General features: G+C 38.0%; 2 protein-coding genes across 4 annotated transcripts in view; both read right to left on the bottom strand.

The window, feature by feature from the left end:
• The window catches only part of LOC134742484 (transcription factor Sp9), a 94663-nt gene extending 88630 nt beyond the window's left edge, over positions 1-6033 (bottom strand). The window contains exon 1 of one of the 2 annotated variants that reach the window (XM_063675691.1): positions 5645-6033. In XM_063675691.1, the coding sequence (XP_063531761.1) occupies positions 5645-5686 (42 nt within the window). In that variant the 5' untranslated portion in view covers positions 5687-6033. The remainder of the gene's footprint in view (positions 1-5644) is intronic. The other variant, XM_063675692.1, reaches the window with a different exon arrangement.
• Positions 6034-8563: 2530 nt separating this feature from the next.
• Positions 8564-18121, bottom strand: part of LOC134742488 (transcription factor Sp5-like) — a 14934-nt gene continuing 5376 nt past the window's right edge. Inside the window, exons 1-2 of one of the 2 annotated variants that reach the window (XM_063675699.1) lie at positions 10206-10458; positions 8564-9907 (exon numbers count right to left, since the gene is read on the bottom strand). In XM_063675699.1, the coding sequence (XP_063531769.1) occupies positions 8900-9907; positions 10206-10235 (1038 nt within the window). In that variant the 5' untranslated portion in view covers positions 10236-10458 and the 3' untranslated portion in view covers positions 8564-8899. Of the gene's footprint in view, positions 9908-10205; positions 10459-18121 lie in introns of those variants that run through there. The other variant, XM_063675700.1, reaches the window with a different exon arrangement.

The raw sequence follows: 18121 nt of genomic DNA, 5'->3' as shown, positions 1-18121 counted from the left end.
ACCTACGTAAATAAAGCGTTCTGCGGTTATTAAAAATGCATTGCATGCGAGCATTTTGCCGATATCTGTAAAATTTAACTATGCTCTTGAAACATGGGCATACTAGTAGCTACTCAAATTGTCTGTAAATTATCACTCCTTTGAATAGGTAATAAGCACAATGATCGTTATAAAATACTTCATTTTTAATTTTTATTAAATTGCTTAGTGCCAGTTGCACTATCCGCACTATTGACACCGGTTTACTATGAAACTTTCCATACAATAAAAAGCGAACTCTTTAACGATGACAAACAGTTTGGTGCAACCGACCCTTAGTCAAGCACTAATCTATTTATGTAAACAATTACATCATTATGATATTATTAGTTTATGTTTGTTTTAATAATGCTTGATTTAGTATCAGAGCTGATATTTTTAACTCAAATATTCTAGTCAATGCGACATTATCGCCAATTTTAATGATTCTTAGGCAAAGAACTATACTTACCATGTACCTATCAAGTACAGGCGAGTTCACAAACACCTTTACAAGCTAAAGTTACAAAAATATCCATATTTAAATGCATCTAAAACTCTGACATTAAGGTCATGCAATATGTGCCCTTTTCATCCAAAAGGGTTTCATCCAAATTGTCGGTTCTCAATAAGGCGCTATTTCCATATAGCTTCAATTTGAAATCAACCTTATCGGCAAGCGACAATGTGGTACCTTATGGTTGAAAACGTCACATATATTTTAAGAACGTTGGCTTGTAGAGAGTGAACACGACCGTACCTACCTAAATTAGCATGAATTAACATAATAATATATCAAATTAGCATCAAGACTAAGATACAATCCAATAGCACATTCTCTCAAAATGTCGCATTCGACACGCTCATCCAACTAGACGTGCGTTAAACACGCAGCAACTAGGTATAATCTGGCGCGTTTGGTGTCGCGAACCGTAAGCTCGGAAGGCGACGGAAGCCTGTCACAAGCGCAATTACAGTACCGAGAATCGGCATTAGTTCGACCTGTACTATTTATGTAAAATAAGAGCAACCGAGCAACCTCTCGTACGGGGAAACGGCGATTGCACGCATCACTCATTAAGCACTTTAGAGCAATTTGAGGAGAGCAGAAAAAGTCGGACGGGACGCCGCAACATCGCGTGGTCAATTAAAATGTTGCCGCTCGGCTGCTGCGCCGCGCTGCGACCAACGGTATTTTCACGTACAAAGCGGCAAATTAACTCCGTCCAGTTCCACAGAATTGCTCGTATCCTCCGCTATTTAAATAAGGTACTGTAACTAGCTTTATTTAGCAAGGTGCTAGTTGTCGCTGCAGCTTTCGACTACGCAGTGTTTACAACATTTTCAGCAATTCGTAGTTGAACACGTTCGGAATAGCAACTTACTTATGTAGTTATCCCAGTTAATACTAGTGTACCTATTAGGTAAATATGGTTGGTTTACAGTGGTAATTAAGTCAAGTTTAGGTTTATTATTTAATTTAGTTCTATCAAATATATTTTTCCCCTCACTAGCTCGGAAAGTTGTCTTTTATCCTTTAAATCAAGCGGGGAAAAACGCATTTTATCCACTAGTGGGGAAAGTAATTTCACCTTGGATGGATCGTGCTTAAGTAGCTTGACAGATAACAAAACGTAAAACGCTCATAATAATCATTCGTTTGATATTAATTATCATTAAACAAATGGTTTGAGAGTCTAATAAAAAATACCAAATTTAGCTTTATTTAATGATTTTATGTCATAAACCTTAAAGTTCCATAAGAAACGTTTGTTTTTTAATAATGATGTTAAATATAATTCTGTACGCACAAGTTGAGTCGATGCAATATCAAAACGCATCATTGACATTTCATACGTCAGAAATGTCAACATTGTCAACAACATTTTTACTTAACAACTTACGTAAAAATACAGAATTTCCAGTTTTTGTTATAATATCGTAAAAAAATGAGTGATTCCATTGATGAAGATGATCTGACGCCTATGGATGTTGCACTTTCCTCGCTATAGTGAGGGGAAAAGTTTTGTGTTACACACGGGTGCAAATGTATTTTACTTCTCGTGTGTTAAAACACTCGCTAAGCTCAGTATTCCATTTTAGAACCACTCGCTTCGCTCGTGGTTCAACTATGGAATCCTTTCGCTTACTCGTGTTTCAATTCCACACTCGCGGGTAAAATACAACTTTGCACCCTTGTATAACAAATAACTATTACTGCTTTCAGCTAGACTCTGTGTAAGTAGAGACTACTCTTTACTAAAATGGAAAAAAAAGACAGCGTTAATACAACAAGGTGATAAAACAATAATGATACGTGATAATTTTATATTCGTATTCGTATGTTTGTCTGCAATATTTTCATGGCTAAGCCGATAAAAACAATTTGATGACAGAATATCGCTGAACATAGGTGGATTCATTATGATGTCACAGAACACGTTATCACAATAACTTCATAGTAACAAATCGTTTTGACGATTCCCATAGGTGCGCGATGCTTAACATTGGTAGAAAACAAATTTCTAATCCAGCATAAACTATAGTTAGTGGTAATAGTACCTACTATCATGTGCACGAGCAAATTAAGGTTTTGTTATTGCATTGTCTAAGTACCTAGTTGTCTACGCTTTCACATTCAGGCTACTAATAGGACCAAATAAAGACAAGAAGTTCTAGCATAGATAGATATCTTATTTTTGAAAGAAATTACGTATTTTAATGCGTATGACAAAATTTTATAGGTCTCAAAAACCGGCCAAGTGCGAGTCGAACGCGCGTTAGATCTGTAATTCTGTACGATCACACAATGTTTTATATTTATATTAGATTCAGATTGAGATTGTTATAAAAGCTTATCCCGTGTCTTTCTCACATTTATACAAGATTTAGTTTTATCTAAACCAATTTAATAGATTATTTCACTATTTACAATATCTATACACCTATACATAATCTGACTGATATGATAAAGTGTCGATAGTGTTTTAATTCAATTAAGCTCGGCACTTAAACACCATAAAATAACAAGCACCGTTGGCCCATTCCACCTGATGCAGCAGAGTGACTGGTTAATCGCTCATGATTTTCTTTCTGCTTGCTTTAATCTAGTTCAAATCCGTTTACGATCAAAATACCTACGTCAGTTGGTTTTGCGTTAGCGAGAAAGGGTAAGTATTAGAAAATATAATTCCAGTCTAATATCAATACGACAAAATGTTAAGTATTCACGAATTGACCTCCTAAGGCTGCGCCTACGCAGCGCCTACCGCACCCGTGTTCAAACAGCCTTCGAAGTAAAAGGCAGTATGTTTTGCTACTATTTCAGAACACTTACGTTCTTTCATAAAACGATATCACTTCCGGACAAACGCGTTTACATACTTATATTTAATGCAATTCAACCTATTGTAGACACTTACAATGTGAAAAACTAACAGGCAGGTAGTACCACATTCCTGCATTTGTTATCGTCGCTGAAGTAGCAATTTATTGCAAGGCCTAGCGAATCGGCGTGTCACTACGATTTTATACGGTTTTTTATCCGAATCTGGGTGAATTTCTTAACTAGGGAAACCCAGGCTGTGATTTAATAAAGGTAAGTTGAAACTGAGCCCATACGAGTATCTCGATGACTGTAAGCGCATCCCTTCCTTTCCACATGTTCTTCATTCTCATCACTGGCCTGGCCTAATCAGTAGTGACCCATGAAGCAGACCTGACCAGATCCTGGGTTCGAATCCGGGTAAGGGCACGGCATTTATTTTTGTGATGAACACAGATATTTGTTCATGAGTTGTATGTATTTAAGTATTTATATGTTATATATATCGTTGTCTGAGTACCTTCCCACTACACAAGCCTTCTTGAGCTTACTGTGGGGCTTAGTCCATTTGTGTAAGAATGTCAATTTTTTATATCAACGACAACTCTATAGGTATTAGGTACTTACACTTGGTGGCAAAATATTAAATAAATACCTATCTACATATCACGCTTATCTAATATCTACCTACCTATCATCAAGTTTTATGTGTTAATATTAAATTCCGTTTATTTACATACAAGAATTAATTATAGCGTTTTTATTGTTTAATACCAGTGTTTCACTATAATAGGAATTAGTTACTACAAGTTTCTGTTGACGCCGCCAATTATCAAATACCATTGTAATAATTACAGGCTCGTAGACCGCGAGTACAAATGGATCCGTACATAGATCACCTCGAAACTAATTGAACCCGTCCGAGACGCATCAATCACGAGCCCACGAACAACAACGAAAACACTGTTAGTTTTGCCGCTGAATTATTAATTACATTCCCACAAAAAACGCACACACGACGCCGAAACGCATAAATTTCTTCCTTTTTCACCGCACAAAGGAGCCGGGCTCCCCACAACAACGCTAAACAGATTAGCCGCCCGACACGGCCGTCGCGGCATAATTTTTGGCGCCAGTAGTCCTGCCTCTAGATTAAACTAATATGAAAAGGAAATTGAGTAGAAAATGGACGAAGGCTCTATGTGTCATTACGGATTGGTTCCGCCGCTCGAAAGCGCCGCCTCGACCTAACTTATTTGAGTTCACTTAATTGAATTAGCATTTCGGTAGTTTTTATGAACTGCTAGTAATGTTCCGAACGAAATTTAATGGCCTATTTTTGGTTAATAACAATAACGTTTATGTGACCGAACTGACTAAATAATTGCCTTAAGTTCTTTATGTGGGCGAGCGAGGGAGGATTATGTATTAATTACTTTTTTATGTTTTTATTCGGAAAGTTACCTACTCGAATAGCCTATATGATTGCATAACAATTTATATACAAAATGTCGACATCGACATTAGGGGTTTGATATTCTGAATATTTTATTAATCTGTGAGTTACTATAAAACTATACAAAAGTATCAAGTACATAAATTACATACTATGAGTAAAAACTACTCAACATAAATTAACCCTGTATATCATACGATATATTATTCATGAACGACCAAACCTCATAAGTAGATAAAAGTAGGTAGTTATTTGTTTTTCATGTGTGTAGAAACTTTATACGAGGCTGGTCACCCTTGAGACCGTATGAATAGTAATAGAGGTTAAGGCTCTAGGGACGGAGGATGGGTCCCGTCCCGACGTAATGCGCCGCTTATGGTGCGTGCTAAATCGACAATTCCCGGGGGTGGCCAGCTAACAAACCGTTTTATGAACGCCTCTTTTGGGCACAGCTCCAATCCAAACTTTAAACAACTTTTATACCGTGAAGAGTTCAGACCATCTTAATGTTTATATCACGCCTGAATATTTTATTTACCGATTTGATATAGTTTTTGCTGTTATTGTATAAGGTCCTTAATAAGCAATACAGAAGCCGGTCAGAATTAGATTCGGTATATTAGATGTTCTGCTACACTTTGCCCACATTTTTGTTAGCATTGTTAGTAGGTAACTAACTCAAACAATAAGAGCTACAGTGAACTTATTATTTGCATTACTCTATCGAATATGATTCAGTGATGTATGGGTATTATCAACCTTTGGCGCGTTGAAATGTGTGCTTATAGTAAGTGTGTGGTAAGGGAGTGCGGCCGCGTTTGCGGCGGCGCGTACGCTGCACTCACATTCATGAGCAGGTCCGGAGAGGAGGAGCCCTTGCCGCTCATGGCGCCGGCCGGTTCATGTCACAAACTCACAGCACTCGCGGCGGCGCAGGCGGCGCGGGCGGTCTGCGTGCGCCGAGCGACGACTGCCGCGCGAAGGCCCCCACCGCACAGCCCAAGCCCCCACCGCTACCGGCTGCCTCATTTCTCACTATAATTTGCGTGCTGCTCGTTTTTTACCATTATTACTCCCTCGTTTTGTTTTACGTATTATCGAGTGCATCCCGCTCGCACCGGCCGCCATGCGCGGCGAGCGCCGCCCAGATAATAGCCGCGCGCAATTACCGCGAGCAAGCCGGACAGCGCCGACACTGCCAACGCCATCTCGTGTCGAGAGGCGGAACTAAAAGTTGCCAATTCTTAGCAAGAGCTTGTAAGTAAAGATAAATCAGAATCAGAAAAATATGTATTGCCTCAAAAAATTACTTATAAACGAAGTACAATAATAACCTTAAATACTAGGTAAATACAAATTTACTAAAACTTATATAAGTACATTACCTACAATTTAATACTCGTAAATATCTTATCCACAGATAATATTATTTAAGTAGTAGTAGTAAACTCTTTATTGTACAAAAATACATATTAAAAATAACATGGTTAAAATAATAAGATGTCCAAAGGTGAACTTATCCCTTTGAGGGATCTCTTCCAGTTAACCTTTGAGTAGATGAGAGCAGAGAGTGAAAAGAGGGTGACAAATGTAGCAAAATGTACAACAAGGTACCAGAAAGACAAAGGATATAAATACATATAAAATTAATAGGATAAACATATATAATATTACACAGACCGGATTGGGGAAAATACACTAAAAATTGGAAATAAGTAGAAAAATATAAAACAACTATACTTCTTCTTATAGCTTCTTCAACCTCTCCTTGAGCTTGATTAAGTATTTTAATATTAATCTACTACTAATAGGAACAATCTAAAACTCCAGCTAATACCACCAGAGTATTAACAATAACTTGCTCTTTCTTCAAAAACGATTAATAAATTAGCCTATGTCATCCGCGTCTTTAAAATTAATCGATTGACGCCCCATTCACCAAATCGGCTCAATAATAGTTGTAATTGTAACGGGCGAACATACCCACATTCATACATACAGTTGCTAGAATAAAATCATAACCAGTAAAATGAAAATTAATGTTGAACAATTGTATACTTACATAGTTATAAATGAAAAAAACCGGCCAAGTGCGAGTCGGACTCGCGCACGAAGGGTTCCATACCATTACGAAAAAAAACAGCAAAAAAAATCACGTTTGTTGTATGGGAGCCCCATTTAAATATTTATATTATTCTGTTTTTAGTATTTGCTGTTATAGCGGCAACAGAAATACATCATCTGTGAAAATTTCAACTGTCTAGCTATCACGGTTCATGAGATACAGCCTGGTGACAGACAGACAGACGGACAGACGGACGGACAGACGGACAGCGGAGTCTTAGTAATAGGGTCCCGTTTTAACCCTTTGGGTACGGAACCCTAAAAAACAGTCATTCTACAACGTATGTACCTTTTTGGGCATTTGTTTTGAGATTTTGCACTTTCGTTGTGCAATCTTCGCCGTAAGTTTGTCCGATAATTCAAATACTAAAGTAGCCAATGATGGATTGGATTGATTACCTAATGTAATGTTACCTATACAATTTTATTTTATAAATAGTAAGCAGGTATTGATAACGAAAACCAAAGCCTACGAGTTTCGTAGCACTTCGTAGCCAATGCGTAGCGCGGAGCCAAATTCATGACGAAAGCCGTAGCAAGCTACACGAAGGTTGTACGCTGTACGTGGTTAGGTAAGTACCTATGTATAATTTAATTAAAGTAAATAATAATGTCAGTACACAACCTTTGCGCTTAGGAAAAACAACTAAATAAGTAGTGTCATGCCCTTATGTCTGTACTATATTCGATAAACAAGTCGTCCTTAACTTATTACTTGTCAGTACAAGCTACTAGCAAATGACACAACAATAACAGATGCTGTAGCTCCTGTAACTTAATTATTATCACGATGCGGGTGGTATTTAATACTCACTTTTTTGTTTCAAAGCTGTTTAATCTGCACATTAGTGTAAATACAGAGTGAACCAAGAAACGTGATCGTAAGCACGAATAATTATATGAAACATTTCCGTCCAAGAAGGTTGAGTTTTAAAAATTCCTTTCACAGTACTCTTTTAACTTCCTTGTCTGTCAATATCTAAGTAATGGAACCGTTATAAATAGATAAATTAGATTAGGGATGAGTTTTTGAAATTTGAATTCAGGTATTCGTCTATGCGCATTCATATGTTATTACTTAACTGGTATTAAATTTACGCTTCTGAATGCATTTTATAATGAGTGGGTTCGTTTTGAATGCGGCCGTTTGTATGGCCCACCACGCGTAACAGCCGTAATAGGTATTGAAAATCATGCAAATTTTGTAAATGATACATTCGAAACTAGTTTTCCCGTTGCTGTTAAGCGAGTAGGACGACCAGTGAATCAATGTTTTGAACGCCATTTCATTGGTCGGGCTTGGGCTATTTCTTGGCTCGAGAAGTGTGATAATAAAGTGGTGATGTTGCCTAGAATATAAGCTTCGTCTTACAAAATTTGGTACTTCTTTGGTTTTCTAAGAAGAATGGGGATATTGAGAGAGTAAAATGGTCGTTCTTTATTATCTAGCACCGTGGATGTCACATTCTAAGGAGTGCGAGAGTGACGCGTGACACGACTGGCGATAAAAGCACGACCATCCTATCCGTGTCGGTATGTGAGTATACTTTAGACGCACTGAATCGCATTATTACTGAACCGAGATTTCTACTTAGGAATAGGATATATTGGATGGGGATTCAAAATGCCAAACCAGACAATATTATTAAAATATTTTAATATTTATTTAATAATATTTTTAGATGCACTACTTAACATAACATTTTACCAACAAGGCACGTCAAATAAGAAACGAACTAAATATGTACAGTAAAATACATAAGATCACAATAAACTTTCTGGTAACTCAGAAAATGTTCCAACCAACATCTTTCCGACAAATCATACGATTATGACCATTACATTAACTTTTGCCAAGGAACCTTTAGCCTTCCTATCCCATTAAGAGGATTACATGCAATTATACCAAAACTCCACCGTAACTTTACGAGTAGATCCACAATATAGTCATAAGTATCTTAAATTAAAACGATCACTTATTGTCCAAGTGCTACAGGCGGCTGGAGATTATAGTGTCCCTGAAACATGGTATAATTATCCTTCGTAGCACACTGGTAGGCAGGGAAGTGCGTTGGATACTGCCGGGTTGTGTCGGGCAGGGTTGGGTACTGGTAGACAGGGCGAGAGGCTGCTGCTACAGTGGTCAAAGGTCGCGCATATAGAGCCTCTTGCCGCATGTCCGGCGCCCAGCCTGCGCTCGCGCCGTTCGCAAACACCATTCCACTGTTGTAACTGGCACTAGACACAGTCGGCGCAATAGCTCCGTAGTTTAGAGACGGAGGCATAGACATCTGCTTCGACACAACACTCGCAGCCGGCACTGTTCCGTAATTCGCGCTCCCTATTGACACAACCGGCGCTTGCTCCACAGATCTCCCCTCAGTTTTCTCATTAGTAGCCTTTGCAGATTCTTCATTATCTTCAGAGGTAGCTCTCTTAGTTTTTCTCGTCACATTCGCGTGGGTTTTCACATGCTTAGCGAGATGATCTGAGCGCATGAATCGCTTCGTACAGAGTTGGCACGCAAATCTCTTCTCCCCGGTGTGTGTGCGAAGGTGCCGCTGTAGCTCATCAGAGCGCGTGAATCTTTTGCCGCAGAACAGCCAGTTGCATACGAATGGCCGCTCGCCCGTGTGCCAGCGGAGATGGGCTTTCAGATGCGAGGTTTTTCCATAGACTTTTCCGCAGCCAGGCACGTGGCAGACGTGTTCACGCTTAGCACCGTCTTTGCCGTAGTTGGGTCCGAGGCCGGCGGCTTCTGTCAAGCAGTTGGGGCAGCGGCACTTGGCGCAGCGGCGCTGAAGGTCGCGCGCCTCCTCAGCAGCGGCGGGCGGCCAGTATGGGTACTGAGGATACGCCGGCAGCTCCCGCCAGCCGCACCAAGCGCCTGACGAAGCACTGCTGCATGACGAGAGGTCTGAAGCCGGTGAAATCGCATCGCCGCGTCCACATCCGTATCCATAACTGGGCATCATACTTATCATCTGCAACAAACACGAAAATTATGTTAATTCACAATGTACATACTTTGCTCACGCTTGAATAACTAATTATGAAACTATCACTACTATAGGTAATTTCTAAGTCAACTGTAATCAAGGTAAACAATCATCTATTCTGAAATTCTCAACAAAGTCATAATTCACAAAAGCGTTCAGATCAGATGAATTTAAATGTTTCGCAAATAACTATTGCATTACTGAACCAGCCTTAAACATCAAAAATAATAGGTTGACAAAGGCTATACGCGTAAACTAGGGAGGCAATAGAGTTAGGGCGGACCTGTTGCGCGGGCGGATCCACGTATTGCATATCCGGTGACGGTGGTGACAACGTAGCGCGACGAGCCTTCAACTGGATAATTACAGGGCGGCGCACCGTTCGCGTCGAGACGTTTTTAATAACTGGCTTCGGATGGAGGTAACGAGCGGTTGTCGCCTCGCCCCGGCCCCCGCCCGAGGGTAGCGCCGCGCGCGCACCCCGCGCCCGCGAGCGCGCGCGCAGCCTCCGACACCCCACCACACCCCACCGTGACTTATGCCCCTACACACTTCTTATAAGAAGAAGAAACTATTCACATAAGTGACGTCAGCGTCACTTGATTATGTTACTCAATGTAGGTATATATTATGAATATCGTGATAAAAAATATTTATATCGTGATTGGGTATTTCTTTGTAAAAGTATTGCTTCGAAATTTAGGCCAGTCAAATTGGATAAAAAAAAACGGTTCCAGAAATTAATTTCCAGCAAGCTGGAAATCGTCTAACTAAATGAAGGTGTTACTTCATTTAGTTAAATGAATTACTTAGAACATATTTCATTTGTTATACATTGGCTACCTATTTAGCTTTGATTTGCATATACATATATTATTGATAGTATTACATATGTAGAGGTTGTTTGTTACCAAGAGGTTTATTTAGATATCGAATAGGCCTAACTGTAATATTTACCTATAATTTTTGTTTAATTTCTATCTTTTTCGAGTGCATAATCCGTACATATATTATTGAGTGCATATTGAACAAAATGATTCACAGATCCATACTCCGCTCCGGCTGTGAAAAGTGTTACGAAAGTGTATTATTTTATTTACTTATTTAATTCTCAGTGGATCTGGTCAAGCTTGTTCTGATAGCCATCTACCTACATAATATTATTCTTCTGTTTTGACTCTCACGCAGCGCTTAATGTTTTAATTTTTTTCTCTATTTCGGTCAGCAGTTCGCGGCACAGCAGTATGATTTATGCATATCCGAGGCCAAACCTTTAATTACACGTTCTTAAAATATGGCAGTTTGTTAAATCGTTCGAGTTGCTTTTGTTTTACTAAACGCCGCTCTCTTAGAGAGAACTACTTTTCCTGTGTTCCGCCGAACTTATTAAGTTTGCCTGCCGACTGGGTTTGTTTCCTTTTATTGTTTTACTAATGCTGCGGTCTGTACAATAGATTTATTCTATTTAATTAATAGTCTCCATTGCCAAAGATTATAGATTAAAAAAATATGAAGGTTTGATTTGACATAAATGAAAAGTCTATCGAGCATGAAATGTATAGGTGTAGCTTCTCAAAAAAAGCCATACAGCTAGTGGATGGAATAAAAGGATGGAGGATGTGGGGTAAGAACTATTATATAATCTGTGGTGTGGGTGATATGGAACGCTTGTAAAGACTCTTCTTCGTTTAAATTAAATAAAACATTGTATTTTGATAGAATAAGTATTCATTGCAATTTAAAAAAATCTAATAGGTATTCCTTGAGGGTACACTACATAATTCCGAAAAATGTTATGCCGAATTCAGAATGCCGAATTTTATTATTCCGATTTTTAAATGCTCGACCTATCAAATGTCGTAATTACGAAGGATTAAAATCACGAAAATTTATATTTCCGAAAAGCCGAAAAGCCGAATTTTGTAAATTCCGAACCACATAATTCCGATTATAACAATTCCGATGGTGACAAACACCGAATTTAACAATTACGATTTTTGAAATCACGAATTCCGAATTGCCATTATTCCGAAATTTTTTATTCCGAATTGACGTTATTCCTATTTTAAATATCCCAATTTTTAAATTTCAATTTCAATTTATTGTTTAATACATGAAGGTACAGTCGCCATCAGATATATCGTAGCGGCCGAGGTGCTCACAAATATCTGAAAACGTACTCTAACTCCTTGACAACAGAGGCGTGTTCAGATATTTGTGAGCGCCTTGGCCGCTCCGATATATCTGATGACGACTGTACCTACGTCATTAAAGTAAGCAGAAATGCCTTTTAACATTTCCTATTTTACATAGATCGACACTCACAAACACCATTTTTCTACACAATTATGCGCTTTAAACATTAGTAATAATAGCCTTCAAATCCATATCATTTTGTCACACCTATTTTCTGTAAGCAGGTCCCTTTTGTGGGGGGTTGCAGTAACCTAACCTAAACCTACTTCTCTAAATACAATTCTTTTCAGTGGGGGTCGCCGTTCTAACCTAACCTAGCCCACTTTTCTGGCGACAGTTCGTTTTCTTGAGGGTCGCAGTTCTAATCTAACGCACTTTTCTATCAACAATTCGTTATATTGAGGGTCGTAGTTCTAACCTAACCTAACCCACTTTTCTGGTAACAGTTCGTTTACTTGGAGGTCGCAGTTCTAACCTAACGTAACCCACTTTTCTGGCAACAGTTCGTTATCTTGAGGGTCGCAGTTCTGCCGAATTTTTATGCGAAAAATATTTTATGCCAAATTTAACGTGATGCGGCACGACAGGCACCCGTAATAATTACTAAAAGTCGGATAAATGAAATTCGTGATATTCAAATGAAGACTGAATATCACGAATTTCATTTTTCCGACCTTACAAAAGACCGAATTACTAAAACAAAACGTGACTTCATTTGAATATGACGAATTTCATTGTTCCGACCTTACAAAAGACCGAATTTCTGAATTCCGAATTATTTTATTTCCGATCGGACAATGGTTTTTCGGAATTTAAGAATTCGGAAAAGTGTTAAATCGGAACTTTAAGCTTTCGGTCAAATGACAATCGGATTTAAAATTTTCGAAAAAAGCACATTCGTGATTTTATTCCATCGTGTTTTAAAAAAATCGTAATTTTGATATTTCGGACTTATAAAAAATCAGGAATTCGGGATTATGAAAATCGTGCTTATAAAATTCGGAACAACATATTTTGGAATATTTGGGTGTTTCCATTCCTTGACGTCATAATTAGGAAAAGACGGACTGAATGTCACAAGCATTCTCTGCTAGTCAACTTTATGGGAAACTTTAATTATAATTTTATTATAATATATATATGTGGGTAGGTAGGTAGAGTATATGTAGGTAGGTAGGTATTACATAATTATTAGCTCGATGTCAAATTCTTATTAAGCTTTTATGAATACGGAATATGTATAACTACATATTATAATTATTAAAAATGATAATGATGATATTTACTTATATTAAATGTTTCACTTTTATCAGTACTCGTAAGTTTTTAATTTAATTATTCAATAATAAATGTAATATTCTGAATGTATTTGTAATTGTAATTGCATGTGCAAAAGTAAAGATATAATGCGTATAATAGGTAAATACCTTCTGGCTAGTGGCTATGCATAGATACATATTGCCTATTTATTTAAATATGTCATTGGCATGTCTATATCTAAATAAAATATTCGTAAACACTAAGTGGGCTCACTACCACTACACTATATCATCATCAACCATTTCGATCTTTAAACCATAACATCTTAAATCACCTCGCGGTAGTCTCACCCCTTCATTACAGCCCGTAAAATACATTTCCACGAAATCGCTACTGTACTGTATAATGGCCAGTAATCGTTGTCACGAATGCTTCAGTAACCTGTCGACATGTTTACGACAGGATAGAACAATAGCTGCCGGTGCAGGGACTAGACAATGCCAAATTTCGCTACTGTGCCCTAGTCGGTGTCTAAGCCTCCACAAAGCCCACATGCAGTGGACAAAGAAGCCTACTAATGCGCGATGATCGCTCTCCTAGCGCCATAAATCTTGAGGGCTACTGCGTTTTTGTAAGCGTGCGAACCCAAAAAACGCCGGCCCTTGGACACTTGCGACATCTTCAATCATTTACAAGGACGGCATGTTGCGATATACGATGAAACGAATCGCCGCCTTCCTTCAATTTACTTCGATGTTTTATTACATTTTATTCACAAAAAGCATAGAGGCTAATAAACCAAGGCGCTTATAAGTATTATTAATATTATACATACTATGTTAATTACACTTACACTATAAAAATTTCATGTCAACGTTACAAAAAAACAAATTCAATTATATAATATTATGTCAATAAAGTAGTTAGACCAAGAAAAGTCTGCAGAGACTTTATGGTGATTTGAATGCTGATTGTAGTTACTTATTTGTAACCTAGTTACTTTTTGAAACGTTTTTAAGTTGTAAATAAATACTTATTTATCCGCAAAAATCTTACACAAATAATTCTAGTAAGTAATTGTAAGCTACCCCACCAACCACATTTGTAGCTAAGTTTGCTGGTTCCAGACAAACACAATGATACATATGTAGGTATATAAATAAAATATCCCGGACTCAGAAACATAAGTAATCTGTCCTTACCAAGATTTAAACCCAGGACCGCCAGCTTCTTAGACAGGGTTGCTACTTGCTACGTAATCTACGTATACTCTACCATAGAGAAATAAGTAAACAAGCTTTTTTTTTCTTTATGGCTCTAACGAATAAGCTAAGGAACCACGTCTTCAAAGTTTTCTTACTTAAGTTCGAATCCCACTATTATAAATTTTCATGCAGGCTCGCATTCAATTAAAAATATTGATTCTAGACGCATTTGAAGCTGCGGATCATTTCCGTCGAGCCTCGGATATTTTACACTAATTACAGGTTTCCAATGTCGTGGGCGGGCAATTAGTGCTATTGCACGTAGTCCTTCACTTCCTGTCTTTTGGCGGTATGAATGGATCTGTACGAAGAGTTGCACAAAGTACCGACGTAGTGGTGTCAGGTTGCCATTGTGCGCCGCCAGCCGAACTGGCACCCACGCCAATGGCTCGGCCAATTAGGTATGTTATCGACTTCATCGAGAGTGAAGATTTTAGAAAAAAATGCGCAATAAATTATCTTCTTACTCTACAAAACGATTATAACTGAAACAAATGTAAGAAGAAGTGCTTTTTCAAACTAACTTTTTAACTAAGGATTAGCCGTATGGGGTAGTTGTACTGAAGTGCATCGGCTGTTTACACTACAAAAGAGATGTGTAGATACGTATTTTAACTGGCAGCAAATCCAACCGAGACGGCAGTATGCAGTGAGTATAAACTAATTACAGACCTAGATATACCTCATGTCATTGTATATGCAAAGTTTCGTTACAATCCAACGCGTAGTTTTAAAATGAGAACGAAACTCCGTTTGTATGGGAAGGTGAAATTCGGCCGAGCTTGCCAGGGACTCTTAACATCAACATTTATTTTACACATACAATTTACGGCTTATTAAAAAAAACTTAGCCAAATGTGTTAGACTACGAATCAATTTGAATTAGAATAGCTATTCGGATTGAATTGGTTCTCGGTAGCAAGTGTAGTAGTACCTCTTTCATACAATTGTCTACAGTGGTAGTAGTAACAATGTAGAGCATTTTAAATGTTGATGCTACATACCTACCCCTACTACGTGATCAATTTAAATATTTCAGTAGGCATTCCGACTCTATGTTACGAATTAGGAATATGACAGTAGGTAATAAAAGTAGAGTAAGGTCGTCTACATCTAAAGGAATCTGAGTAAAAAACGAACTCTACCTAAGTTGCAATGTGAAAAAGTAGAGACATTCAACTAAACTTGTTGCATTAAGGAAATATGATCTCAAATCCATCACAAAGAGAACAAAAACCCAAAATTCGAGTTTAATCGTGAATAAATTTAATATCGGTATTGTATCGAGGCGGATCCGATGTTATCTGATCGGAACTTCGCTCGGTTTTGCAAGGAACCGTAAAGGAGTGAACAGCGGGCGTTGGCTTTGTCGAAATGTTCAAATCTAATATTTTTCCAACCTCCTATATCAATGAAGCCTGCGTTATTAAACTGGACCTTAATATTTTGCAACAAAGTTACTAATTGAATCTCACAGTTGAAGAAGTTACGATTGCATCTAAAGTAACCATCAGAAAGGTAACAAGATCACGCGAGTACCTGTCGCACAATGAGCCACAGGTTCGCACGAATCCCTTGTCATTTTTGTGAAAAAGTGTAACTTTTTTGAAGTGCCTTGGTTTCGATTTGTCAAAGTTAGGTGCATTGGTGGGCAAAAACTTCTATTTACTTAGTATTTTTTATACGGTACTAAATATGGTAGGTACATTATGTACTAAAATTATAAATGGAGAAATAAAGGGTAAATAATTACTTCAACTGAATGATTTTTCTTGACAACTGAGCTTTGACACCAATATTTTTAACCGACTTCAAAAAACTCGCTACGCTCGTGGTTCAATTTTGGAGTCTTTCGCTTGCTCAGATATCAATATTAGCACAAGGGTTTAAACAACAACCGTGTAAAACAAATAACTATTTTAAGCAGGTAATTAGGAAGAGTTAGACCAAGAAAAGTCTGCAACGATTTTGAGAGCACACGCAGTGCAAGTGTTATTAATTCATAGAAGTTTGACGTTTAAAATAACACTTGCTGCGTGTGATATCAAGATCGTTGTAGACATCTTGGTATTGCCATTTCGTTCAACGTGCAGATGTCCACACAGATCAGATGTTACATCTTGGTGTAACTCTAGGTATACCTATTATATTCCTTTAAAAAATAGTTTTGTAAACTGGAATAGATAAAGATAACCATGCCTAGTACAATACATACCTACATAAACTTATTTGTTTGAACTTAAGTAGAATGTACCTTACCTAGTTAGTTTGGGTATATAATATACCTACTTACCTAGGTACTTAAGGTAGGAATTGAATAATAAGGTCCGCCGAATGGTCAGTTAGGATGAAAGTGGACGTCGCGCGAAACCGCCTTTCCATACAATACAAACGTAGTACCCATTTTCCTCTCTGGATATTAACATTATAGATAAGTGTTAGGCGAACTTTTAAAAATCTGTGTGTAATTTGTTTTCCCTCCTAACTCTTATAATAATAAAAAAATAATAAAGGTCATACGAAGGGCCATAGCTGTGGTTAATATTAGGTACCTACACCTACGTAGGGACTACGTTTGTATGGAGAAGCAGTCGTTCACTCTATTATCTTAAGAATGTTGCTGTTAGTACTTAGTGTCGCTCTTAAAAAAACGGCCAAGTGCGAGTCGGACTCGCGCACGAAGGGTTCCGTACCATTACGCAAAAAACGGCAAAAAAATCACGTTTGTTGTATGGGAACCCCACTTAAATATTTATTCTATTCTGTTTTTAGTATTTGTTGTTATAGCGGCAACAGAAATACATCATCTGTGAAAATTTCAACTGTCTAGCTATCACGGTTCATGAGATACAGCCGTGACAGACGGACAGACAGACAGCGGAGTCTTAGTATATAATAGGGTCCCGTTTTTACCCTTTGGATACGGAACCCTAAAAACGTTCCAAAGATCTTGACCAAAAGCAAACATCTGAAAGCGGAATAAATGCGAAAGTTAAATGGTTCGATAAGCAGACAACAGAATGCCATTTATAGGCACAATAAGTACAAAACTAAAAACATGAATCTCCACAAATACTCAATCTAAACATAGTAAGTCAAGATCAACGCGGCCATAAAAACTTGTAAGATAAAGGTAAGATTCTGCGGATCGGGCGCCCTGCCGGGCCGCGGTGCCTTCAATCGCTTGAAACGCTTTGCAGTGACAGCCGAAATTGCCCTACATATGTAAAAACGGGCCAGTTTGTTTTACAAAACAAGCCCGGACAGATATCACGACGGTTAATGACACATTTGACGCCGTCTCTCATTAAGCACTTGCCGTTTTTTTCGGAAAGGTCATTTTTTGTAGTTGTCCGAAACTTTTATAGGCTGCGCATATTTCAAAAGTCAAGAGCGGATGGATAAATTAGGGTAGGTAAGTAATTAAAGAGTTTTCGAATTCGACTTTGTAAACTCGATATTGTCCTACATAAGGGAG

The sequence above is a fragment of the Cydia strobilella genome, chromosome 6 (genome assembly GCF_947568885.1).
Source record: "Cydia strobilella chromosome 6, ilCydStro3.1, whole genome shotgun sequence".
In the NCBI taxonomy this organism is placed as follows: Eukaryota; Metazoa; Arthropoda; class Insecta; order Lepidoptera; family Tortricidae; genus Cydia; species Cydia strobilella.
The sequence above is the reverse complement of the archived record's forward strand: the minus strand, read 5'-3'. Positions and strand labels throughout refer to the sequence as shown.